At 43.6% G+C, this 12,736-nt stretch overlaps 1 protein-coding gene across 1 annotated transcript in view; it reads left to right on the plus strand.

Moving 5' to 3' along the window:
- The window catches only part of TACC2 (transforming acidic coiled-coil containing protein 2), a 181,744-nt gene that overhangs the window by 56,255 nt on the left and 112,753 nt on the right, over nucleotides 1-12,736 (plus strand). The window contains exon 6 of the mRNA XM_081955664.1: nucleotides 5,866-5,982. Within this exon, the coding sequence (XP_081811790.1) occupies nucleotides 5,866-5,982 (117 nt within the window). The remainder of the gene's footprint in view (nucleotides 1-5,865; nucleotides 5,983-12,736) is intronic.

A 12,736-nucleotide genomic window follows, 5' to 3' on the forward strand; every position in this document is an offset into this window, starting at 1 on the left:
AATGGACCCATCCGCCTTTACTGGGATGACCAAAGGGGTCTCCCACTTGGAGTAATCCACCGGCTCCAAGACTCCCTGCGCGACGAGCTTGTCTAGCTCCGCATCAACCTTTGCCCTCAAGGCGAAAGGCACCCTACGGGCCTTCAGCCTAATGGGGGCAACCTGGGGGTCTAGGTTCAAGGAGATAGGCGTTCCCTTATACGCCCCCAACTGCCCATCAAACACATCAGAAAATCTGGCAAGGACGTCGGCCACGTCAGGAGGCGTGGCCACCACTTGCCTTACCCCGTGCACTGATAGGCCAAGTGCCGGGAACCAGTCAAGGCCCAGAAGGGCCGGCAAAGGCTTTTCCACCACTAGGAGGGGAAGGCACCCCGAAAAGTCCCCGTATTCCACCCGCACCAGGTGACAACCCAGGGTAGGAATTAGAGTCCCCTGGTAGTCCCGTAGGGTTGCGTCTGGGGAGGAGAGCTGGGTCTTCGAGATGCCTGGACAGAGGCGGGAGAACTCTGCCCACGACAGAAGGGATCGGGACGACCCCGAGTCCACCTCCATGGTGCAGGGGGAGCCCTCAATGAGGAGCGACGCCTTGATGCGCTCCGCACCTGCACCCGTATGGTAGGCCAACTCTGCGGGGTTGGCGTGGAAGTCAGCGTCTACGGCGTAGCAGCCTCCGCGCAAAGGCTGCTGCTGCTGCTGCCGCTGCTGCTGCTGTCGTCCAGCCCGGCTTCCAGGTCGCTGTTTGACGGCGGCTGTGGTCGGGACGTCATCTGGACGCTGTGGCAAAGGGAACTGCGCTCGGCAGACCTGGGACAAATGCCCTTTCTTAAGGCAGCGGCGGCAAACCGCGGCCTTAAAGGGGCAACCCGAACGGTCGTGGTTGCCTCCACAGCCAAGGCAAGCGGTCACAGCTTCCCGGGCTCGCTGAGGGACTCGTCTTCTAGGAGACTGGCCAATGCGCGCCACCGCTCCCTCCTCAGGATAGTCATTTGGCAAAGGAACTAGTTCGTCCACCAGGCAAGTGCGGCCTGGCGGAGGCGGCAGGTTGAACATCTCCGCCATTGATTCGTCGGAGAGTTCAGCCGCCCTTGCCTGCTCGATGGCCCCAGTCAGTGTGATGTCAGCTTGTGACAGGAGCCGCCGGCGAAGGCACAGATCTTTTACGCTGCTGACGAACTGCTCCGTGAGGTTGCGATCGAGGTCGGCAAACTCGTACCTCATCGCCGCGGTGCGAAGCAACTGGAGGAACTGGCTCACCGACTCCTCCGGCTTCTGGACACAGCGCCTGAATGCGTAGTGCCTCGCCACCCAGGATGGCGTGGGGGCGTAGTGGCGCTGAAGGCGCTCCGTTAATGTGGCCCAGTCCAGAGAATGGATTGGCTGAGGGGCGGCTATTGAGCGAGCGGCGCTAAACATTGGCGTGCCGCAACAGCTCAAGAAGAAGCTGCACTTTTCATCATCTGGTACATCGCGACGGCCGTTGGCTATCAGGTAGCACTCGAAGCGCTCCATGAACGCTTCCCAAGTCTCGCCATCGCAGCCAAATGGAACGAATGTGGGCATTGCCGACATGGTCTCCTCAGAATTGGAGCTAGGCTGGCAGGAATGGGTCGCCGGTACGATCGTGCCAAGACGGGGTGGCGAAGACGGAACGCTCGGTGGGTTAGCGGCTGGATCCCACTCTCGTCGCCAGTGTTGAATAAGCACGAAAGGCGAGCGGAGACGTGAGGAGAATCAACAGTCTTTATTGAACAGAACAGTCTTGACAAAATACAGGAGAGAATTCAATGCAGGGTTCGTCTGACAGCTATTTATACGAAGCTGTCAGACGAACCAGCCAATCCCCAAGCCAGAGTTTCCCCGCTCTCAGCCAGGTCGCGTCTTAGCCAATCAGACGCGACCTGGCTGTTGCTAGTGCAGAAGCCGGCTGTCAGGGGAAATTCCCTGACGTCATCTGCCTGGACACAATAATTATGACAAACATCTTGGCTGAATACATTCAGAAAGAGAAGCAACAGATGGGGTGGGAATTAGACCTGGTTTATAGAGTAAATTCAGCATATGCTAGAACACACAATGTACCCAGGGAAGTACACATTAAGTTTCTTAGAAAGACTACAAGAGATGAAATTCTGAGTGCACAAAGGGGGCAAGTTTTGAAGTACCAAGATAGAGAAATAACCATCCTGAAGCAGATCCCCAAGAAAGTGAGGAAGAAAAGAAAAAATTATTCGCAATTAGCGAAGAAACTTTACCAGAAGGGGGTGTGGTTCAGATGGCTGATGCCTGAAGGTATGCTAATATTTTGGGAGGACACAAGAGTTAGAATTAACACAACCATAGAGGCTCAGGCCTTTATGGAAAAAAACAAAGCACTCCTAGATAAACCAGATGATCTTACAACAGACATACAGGACACGGGAGGGGCCGGAGCTCTGCTAGCGGGGGGAGAAGGGGCAACACCAAGGAAACTCAGATCACAAAAATGAACAAGAAAATATGCTTGATATAAATTGATTGAAACTACTATATGAATTTATATGCTGACTAAGTATTATTATTTTGTACTGAATTTTGTTTAAATGTATACCATGAGTATGGGGGGAGGGGACACCTGCCGCATATTGCAACTGCCAAAATTTGTAACCTTTCCCAGCACCTTTTTCCTTTTTATTTTTAAAAAAACCAATAAAACTTTGTTTAAAAAAAAAAGCACGGTAATCCCACGGTCATTGAACCAGGTTTTAATGCTTTTGGCAAAAGTTGCTTTCAGGATAGTTAAAATCCCCCACTACTATTGTGGTGGGCTTTCTACATACCTTAGTTAGCTGACTAGCAAAAAGTTCATCTACTTCCTCTGCTTGGTTGGGTGACCTGTAGTATAGACCTATGGCAATGTCATTTCCCTCCCAAACTTTAATATTGACCCAAATGCATTCAAGATGCATTCAATCCATAGCATTTAGATAGCATCTTGGTTATATAGCTTATGTCTCATTGTATCCTCAAAAGCTTAAAATTACCTCTTATTGCTTTGTGTACATTATAATCCCATGTTGACTCAGATATTTGCTGTTGATTATGCCACTGATGATTTAGAGGTTGAACCAACTGATCTGTTGAATATATGGTGTGTATTTCAACTGTCATTAAGCAGCTAGTCATTAAACTGAGATTTTTTCCTGATTATTTCAGTCTCATGAGTCTTAAGCATAATTGAAAATATATTTTGTACCAGCTGTTCCTTAATAATTAATAATAATTAATAATAATAATAATAATAATAATACTAATACTACTACTACTACTACTACTACTACTACTAATAATAATAATAATAATAATAATAATAATAATAATAATAATAATAATTTGAATTTATTAGCCGCTCCCTTTCCAGACAGGACTCGGGGCGGCGTACAATGGAGCATATAGAACATAAAACATGTGTACAAACACATAAACATACATATATACCAAGACACACATGCACGGAGGAGGTAACAAATTACAACATTTAGACAGTTAAAAATCACCATTAAAATACCCCAATTGTAAGAAACCCAATGTACAATTAAAATTTAAAATTTAAAAAGACAGTCAGGAGGAGTAAGAAAAATTACGGTTGAGCCAGGCCAGATAATTGAAAGAGGTGGGTCTTCAGCTGTACACGGAAGGAGCGGAGATCGGAAGTAATCCTGATGTCAAGGGGGAGGTCATTCCACAGGGCTGGGCCCATCACAGAGAAGGCTCTGCTCCTGGGTGTCGCCCCCCCGACACTGTTTGGCGGACGGCACCCGGAGAATTCCCTCTCTGTGTGAGCGAATTGGTCGTAGGGATGTGTGGGGCAGGATGCGATCCTGCATGTAACTAGGTCCTGTGCCATGAAGCGCTTTAAAGATCATAATCAAAACCTTGAAACGCACTCGGTAGACCACAGGAAGCCAGTGCAGCTCGCGCAGGAGAGGTGTTACAGGGGAGTATCTAGTCCTCTCCATAATCACCCGCGCGGCCGCGTTCTGGACCAACTGTAGTCTCCGAGTGCATCTCAAGGGAAGCCCCATGTAGAGAGCATTGCAGTAGTTGATATTAAGGTGCTCATAGAGTAATATTAATCAAGTATTGCTTTATAATTTTTTTCTCCCAAAATTCTATTTGTGTAGTACATTCTGTCTCTCTGCGAGCAAATGCTAATCTGTTTGTCAAGGTTTTAAAATATAGTTGTTTCACTGAAGTATTTAACTCAAATGAAGTTTGATGAGTTTATTATTATTTGTTACTATTACAACTACTATGTTTGTGTCAGAAGCATCTACCAAGGTGCTTCTGAATTGAAAGGATTAGCTGGTAACATCACCATTGCTCAGGGGACACCCAAGTAGTATCCTTTCATGTTCCTGGTATTTTCCTACCAATGTGGTACCTATTTATCTACCTGCATTTGCATGCTTTCAAACTGCTAGGTGTACATGAACTGGAACAAATTGATGGGAACTCATTCTGTCATGAGGCTCACACTCTTCGGTTTTTGAACTGCCAAGCTGTGACCTCCCAATGGTCTCCTGAATCCGCATCCTAACCACATTAGTCTCCATGTCCCCATTATTATTTACTTAAATGTATCAGATGCCCAATTTCAGTCTATCAAATCAATTTAGAATATATTGGAGTCAGAAAATATCAACTGTGTTGAAAAGCATTGATAGACTTCCCAGTGTTTCTAGCGAGCAGAAAAATAAGAAAAGATATACCGGTATTCTATTTTCAGAAAACTCTTAACTTGAACTAACCAGGCTACTTTCAGACCGCAAATGAGGTCATTTGTGAAGAAATCTATGTGTAATCTCTTTGGTGGGAAAGTAGAATATGAATCTAAGATACTTCTCATTTTTAAATATTTTGTATACAAAGTATTTTAAAATCTTTATTGTCAGATTTTAATTTTTTAAAATAGGTTATTAATCTGTCTTGTATGTTTCAGACTATGATAATTTAAGTCTGATACATTATATTGGTCACCTTGAAATAGGTGATGCAATGTTGTATATTTTTTATTAACTGAACTTAAGTGTGACCTATGATGTGATTGTAATTTTCACTATCTATTCACTAACTTAAATGTGAACTAGGATTTTAATATAACTAATATAAAAGGCCTAGATATAAGAGGCCTTTATGGGTGGTACAACAAAGTATATTTTAAACAATTCTTAATAAAGTTATGTTTGCATGGTCTATCCCAACATTTATTTTCTTGCAAACTGGATTTCTGTGATTACGTTGACATTGGCTTGATCTAGCAGTGTTATGTGCCATCCCTCCAGTCTGTGGCATTTCAAGAAAGCTAAAATTAAACCTTTATTCTGGGTTTGTTAATTTAGGATTTTTCTCTCTTTCAATTATATTTATAGATCTGCTTAGCCTGGTCCATTTGAAATACTTTCTTCTTTCTCCATTCCAGTCATACTTTTATAAAGACAAATTTGAGCACTGCATTAATATTTTTAGAATTACTTTGTCAGCCAAATTTAATGGGATTTTTCCAATATGAAATTGAAAAATGGAACCTGAATTTTCTGGTTATTTTTTGGATCTAAAGATAGCTTTAAAATATATGAAAACCCTTTTACAAAGAGATATGCCTCGTGAAATCACAATAAGCTATCAGATAGAAGAGATTTTAGAGAAGGATATAGAAAACTAACAATTAAAATATATTGAAAAAGAAATACCTATTGATCATGCTGAAGTAATTACTAGTACTAATCCTTGACAGCAATGTTTGTCATCTGTTGATACAATATTCTAAAAACACCCTTTTTTCAGAAAATATATTCTAATGTATTTCCATTTGTTTCTGTCCAGTTCTTCTGTTCCTGATGTTTCCGTTAAATTGGAGCCTGATGTGGATTCTTTCAAAAAACCACTGATCCCAGTTCTCTGTGATGGTACTCTTGATGCTACTGAGCTGACCACAGCAAGGTAGGATAAGATATTAACTGTAGTTTTAAGACCTGTATGAACAAGGATATATTGAATGTGCTAATTAGTTCAGTGTCTTTATTTAAGTCACACAAAGTTAAGGCAGTTGTGATAGAGTTGCCTTATCATGGTACTTCTAGCATGTCCCAAATTGCTATGGACCATCCTGAGGTAAACAGAATTTGTCGAATTGAAACAGATTCAAATACTTGTTGTGTTCCTGTCATAGAAGTAATTTAATCCTGAAAAATAGGATCTAATATATTGGATCCTTGGCTTTCTAGCTTAACAACCTGGTAAGAGCCTACCACACATAATGCTTTTCAGTGTAGTAGCAAAAACACAGTACACAAATGTATTGTCTTATTGTATATGTGCACCATCTGCTCATAGATCCCAAGGGCCATAATCTCATATCATGTTTCCGTGTCGGATGGGACATGGCTTTCAGACACATAAAAAAATCAGTAGTATCTCCAATGACTATGCTAAATCTTGACATAGGCAATTAAAAATTGGCTATCCTATCTATGTAGCTGTGAGGGAGAATAAAGAGGGCCAAGTAAGCAATAGGAACAATTTTCATTCATTGAATACAAATTTGATGGTTTTTAGGACTGTAACAGATTTTTACATTATAATAAACAGTAAAATTGCAGTCATGTGCACTTACCGTTTTAGTCAGCATTATGTTTTAGTGAAAGCAATTTTGCCCAGATGTAGTGCTTAGCCTGACAATAGATTTGTGGAACTAAGAACTCCCAGGCGAGTGCTGGAAGGAGAGGAAACCTGGGGTGGGTCAATTCCCTACTTATACTAATTCATCATTCATTAGCCTGAGCAATTCTATATTTGAAGATGGATGTTTTAAAAGCATTGTTACCAGCTGGTACCTCTGGAGTGATTAGGTAATGCTTTTCTGACCCATTAAAAATACTAGAAACAATAAAAAAATGTTGACAACTTTAGAACCACTCGTTTCATTTTTGCAAATGAAGATAACGAAATGCAGGATATTCATTTGGAAATGCTAATCAGTAAGTTACCACAGCTTTGAACAAGGTATCAGATCAAATAAACTGTATTTTCACGTGTAGTGAACTTATGAAAGACATGCATTCCTATACTGTTTGTATAGGAAAGGGTCATTTCTAAAGTGAAAAACAATCAGAACCTTCTGACTGTAGAAAACAAGGAAGAAGATTTTGGGGGGAAAATATTTGGACATATTAGCAAATGTTGTTCCTGGAATAATGATCTCATTTTTACTTTCATTATCCTTATGTCATTGTTTAAACTCATTATCTTGTACAGTAACATTACTTTGTGGTTTTTTCCCCCTCCCAGTGGTAAATAATTATCCAGAAGGTGCTCTGTAAGACTAGTTAGAGTTACCCTATTTATATAGCATATTTTCCAACTGTTTCTTCCATTAAGTTTTCCTTACTGTGTTCTCTGATTCTACACCAAAGCTTTCCAAAAATGCTTCAGCAATTACTGATTTATAGCTACTTTGATAATAAATTCAAGCCTTCTTCCCTTTACATTATCAGACTTTTTTATGGTTGTGTTTTACTGCTTATCCATAAAAGCTGACCTGCAATTCTGATATGTACTGAATTGTAGAGAATGTGGTGGCACAGCAGTTTCCGCGACACCTTGACAAATCCGAATATCTAGACCCACGCCAGTCCGGCTTCCGACCCGGGCACAGCACGGAGACGGCCTTGGTCGCGTTGGTTGATGATCTCTGGAGGGCCAGAGATAGGGGTTGTTCCTTATCCTGGTCCTATTAGATCTGTCAGCGGCTTTTGATACCATCGACCATGGTATCTTATTGCGCCGGCTGGAGGGGATGGGAGTTGGAGGCACCGTTTTGCGGTGGTTCGGCTCCTACCTCTCCGACCGGACGCAGTGTGTGTTGGCAGGGGGGCAGAGGTCGACCCTGAGGCCACTCACTTGTGGGGTGCCACAGGGGTCGGTCCTCTCGCCCCTTCTGTTCAACGCATATGTGAAGCCACTGGGGGAGATCATCCGTGGTTTTGGGGTTGAGTATCATCTATACGCTGATGATACTCAGCTGTACATTTCCACCCCAAACCACCCCAACGAGGCTGTCGAAATGATGTCCCGGTGTTTGGAAGGCGTCGGGGTCTGGATGGGGGACAACAGACTCAAGCTCAACCCCTCCAAGACTGAGTGGCTGTGGTTACCGGCACCTCGGTTCAGCCAGCTGACACCATCACTGGCCATAGGGGGCGAGCAATTGCCTCCTGTGGAACGGGCGCGCAATTTGGGCATCCTCCTAGATGCCCGGCTGTCGATGGACGACCATGTGGCAGCCGTGGCAAGGGGGGCGTTCCACCAGGTTCGCCTGGTGCGCCAATTGCGCCCCCTACTGGACCGGGATGCCCTACGCACGGTCACTCATGCGCTGGTGACGTCTCACCTGGACTACTGCAACGCTCTCTACATGGGGCTTCCCCTAGGACGCGCCTGAAGACTACAGTTAGTACAGAACGCAGCCGCGCGGGCCATCATGGGGAGTACTAGGTACTCCCACATAACACCTTTCCTGCGCAAGCTGCACTGGCTGCCTGTGGTTTTTCGGGTGCGTTTCAAGATGTTGATCACCATCTTTAAAGCGCTCCATGGCACAGGACCTAGCTACCTGCGGGATCGCATCCTGCCGCACACATCCCTGCGACCAGTTCGCTCTCACAGGGAGGGACTTCTCCTGGTGCCGTCCACCAAGCAATGCCAACGGGCGGCGCCTAGGAGTAGAGCCTTCTCTGTGATGGGCCCAACCCTCTGGAATGACCTCCCCCCCGATATCAGAACTACCACCGACTTCCGCTCCTTCCGACAAAAATTAAAGACTCACCTGTTTCGATTAGCCGGCTTGGCACACTCATAGTTTTATTTTACCTCCTGGCAGATATTTTTAATTGGAATTTCTGGGGAACTATTTTAAATTTAATTCTTTGGGGTATTTTTAGGGGTCGTTTTTTAAATATTGTATTTTAAATGCTTTACTTGAATGTACAGTTCTTAACCTCCTCCATTTAAGCATTTAATTATTTAAGTATTTAAATATTTAAGTATTTGTTTATTTATGTATTCTTTTTATGTATTCCATTGACTGTACACCGCCCCGAGTCCCTTTTGGGAGAGGGGGCGGTCTAGAAATATGAATAAAAGTAAAGTAAAAGTAAATGTATTAGTTTGAGGGGAAAAAAAGTAAAGTTTTGCTAAATGACTACTTGTGGAAGTGTATATTAGGATTAAGTTGATGTCCTTCTATCTATCCAGTGAAGATGTAAACTATTCTGCTTCTGAAAACTATATACCATTTCCCAATCCCAGTAGTAACATATCATTCAGCAGAGTAGGAAAGGCAAGGAAAATTCTGTATGTTAAATGCCCAAATCCTGTTCCATTTTCTAGAAGACATTGAGCTATTAATCAGAATGTCATAAAAGTCTTAGCATTGTTGAAATAGGTAATATTTAAAATCTCAGAATTATATATTCCTAATATGTTTGTACGGGATGAGCTCCCATTACTTGTACCAGCTTCTGCCAACCTAGCAGTTCGAAAGCATGTAAAAATGCAAGGGGAAAAATAGGAACCACCTTTGGTGGGAAGGTAATAGGGTTCCGTGCGCCTTCAGCATTTAATCATGCTGGCCACATGACCACAGAGACGTCTTCAGACATCGCTGGCTCTTCGGCTTTCAAACGAAGATGAGCACCGCCTCCTGGAGTTGGGAATGACTAGCACATATGCGTGAGGGGAACCTTTACCTTTAATACATTTGTACATAAAAATACTCATTATAAAAGTAGACATAGAAATGCTGGACTAAATCAAGATGGATGAATTACTTACTTTTCCTGGTCCTGAAGAGTGGTCCTCTTTCAGCCATTCAAAAGGTCCTCTTTTTGTAAATTTTATTTTAAAAAACTAGAAGTAATATTCTGAATTTGGTTCTAATAGAGAACAAATGACAACTTCTTGAAAGAGAGAGTATGACATTGAACATATGTCTGAATCCAAAACTGAATTCTTTGGGGAAAAAACAGGAAAGGCAAACCAACTTCCCCCTTCTTCCTGGGATGTTGTACTGTTCCAAACTAGCTCTTATCCTGTCCAGCAACTGTAAGTTACAAAACAATAAACATATAATACAAAGAATTTTGCCTGCCAAGTCACCCCAATATTTGGTGGCAAATGGAAATAATTAAGATAAAACTGGGTATGCTGATTTGGGCTAATAATTATGAACAGATTACCCAGGTGAAGATATGTGATAATTTGTCAGACCTTTGACAGCTATTTAAAACCTAAAAGATTTCCCACACACAAACATTGTTCCCACAAGATTGATTTTAGCAAGATTTATTAAGGTTAAAAGACCAGCGCACTGATTTCATTTTAAAATCATTATCTCAATAGAAATTGCCTGAATCTTTGATCACCAAGGAATACTAGGCCTGGAGACTAGAGTAGGAAGTCAAGAAACCTGGAAGAAGCCAATGACAACCACTTCCTGAACATTAAAACAAATTGCAAAAATGTGTTTATGAATTAATTAGAGTTGTAGACAACTCAAGAGCATCTTTACTTAAATAGATCAACATTTCTATAATAGGAAGTATTTCCAGAATGAGAAAACATGGCAGATGGCCGAGCATCAACAACTGGAATCCACTAGCATTAATGCTGTTCATCACAGCATCTTTTCTGCATGCCCAAAAGTAGGATGTGGGTCAGGAATGTAAGGATTGCCCATGCTTATTCTGTTATTTTATCAAGAATAACCATGTAAACTAAATTGCATTTATCTCCAAGTGTATGGAACAAACTTCAAAGTAACAGAAATTACTTTATTTTTGGACGATAAGTCGCTCCGGACTATAAGACGCACCTGGAGGAAAACACAGGGGAAAAAAATCTGCCTATGGCTCCCAGCATCCTTCCGGTATATTTGCTGCCATGGTGGCCCCTTTGCCACTGCTGATTTGCCGCTGCCACCACCACAACCCGTTCTAGAACAGCTGATCGGCACCACACCAACCCTCTCCCCCTGCGGCAATATTCGCTGTATAAGACATACAGACATTTCCATCCACTTTTTTTGGGAGGAGAGAGTATGTCTTATACTCAGAAAAGTATGGTATATATATCAGGATGCTATTAGAATAGGAATAGAAATAATAATAATAATAATAATAATAATAATAATAATAATAATAATAATAATAATAATAATAATAATAATAATAATATAATAATAATTTGAATTTATTAGCCGCTCCCTTTCCAGGCAGGACTCAGGGCGGCGTACAATGGAGCATATAGAACATAAAACATGTGTACAAACCCCTAAACATACATATATACAAAGACACACATGCACGGAGGAGGTAACAAATTACAACATTTTGACAGTTAAAAATCACCATTAAAATACCCCAATTGTAAGAAACCCAATGTACAATTAAAATTTAAAATTTAAAAAGACAGTCAGGAGGAGTGAGAAAAATTACGGTTGAGCCAGGCCAGATAATTGAAAGAGGTGGGTCTTCAGCTGTACACGGAAGGAGCGGAGATCGGAAGTAATCCTGATGTCACGGGGGAGGTCATTCCACAGGGCTGGGCCCATCACAGAGAAGGCTCTGCTCCTGGGTGTCGCCCCCCGACACTGTTTGGCGGACGGCACCCGGAGAATTCCCTCTCTGTGTGAGCGAATTGGTCGTAGGGATGTGTGGGGCAGGATGCGATCCTGCATGTAACTAGGCCCTGTGCCATGAAGCGCTTTAAAGATCATAATCAAAACCTTGAAACGCACTCGGTAGACCACAGGAAGCCAGTGCAGCTCGCGCAGGAGAGGTGTTACAGGGGAGTATCTAGTCCTCTCCATAATCACCCGCGCGGCCGCGTTCTGGACCAACTGTAGTCTCCGAGTGCATCTCAAGGGAAGCCCCATGTAGAGAGCATTGCAGTAGTCCAGGCGAGACGTCACTAGCGCATGGGTGACTGTGCGTAGGGCATCCTGGTCCAATAAGGGGCGCAATTGGCGCATCAGGCGGACCTGATGGAACGCCCCCCTTGCCACGGCTGTTACATGGTCATCCATGGACAGCCGGGCATCTAGGAGGACGCCCAAATTGCGCACCTGTTCCATGGGGGCTAGTTGCACGCCCCCGATGGCCAGAGATGGAAGCACCTGGTTGAACCGGGAGGCCGGAAGCCACAGCCACTCCGTCTTGGAAGGGTTGAGTTTTAGTCGGTTGCCATCCATCCAGACCCGTACGGCCTCCAAACACCGGGACATCATTTCGACGGCCTCATTGGGGTGGTTCGGGGTGGAAATGTATAGCTGAGTATCATCAGCATACAGATGATATCCCACCCCGAAACCACGGATGATCTCGCCCAGCGGTTTCATGTATGTGTTGAACAGGAGAGGCGAGAGCACCGATCCCTGTGGCACTCCACATGTGAGCGGCCTCCGGGTCGATCTCTGCTCCCCTGCCAACACACGTTGCGTCCGGTCAGAGAGGTAGGAGCCAAACCACCGTAAAACGGTGCCCCTGACTCCCAACCCCTCTAGCCGGTGCAACAGGATACCATGGTCGATGGTATCGAACGCCGCCGAGAGATCTAATAGGACCAGGATAGAGGAACAACCCCTATCTCTGGCCCTCCAGAGATCATCAACCAATGCGACCAAGGCCATCTCCGTGCT

Source organism: Natrix helvetica, assembly GCF_964273705.1.
Source record: "Natrix helvetica genome assembly, chromosome: 5".
NCBI lineage: Eukaryota > Metazoa > Chordata > Lepidosauria > Squamata > Natricidae > Natrix > Natrix helvetica.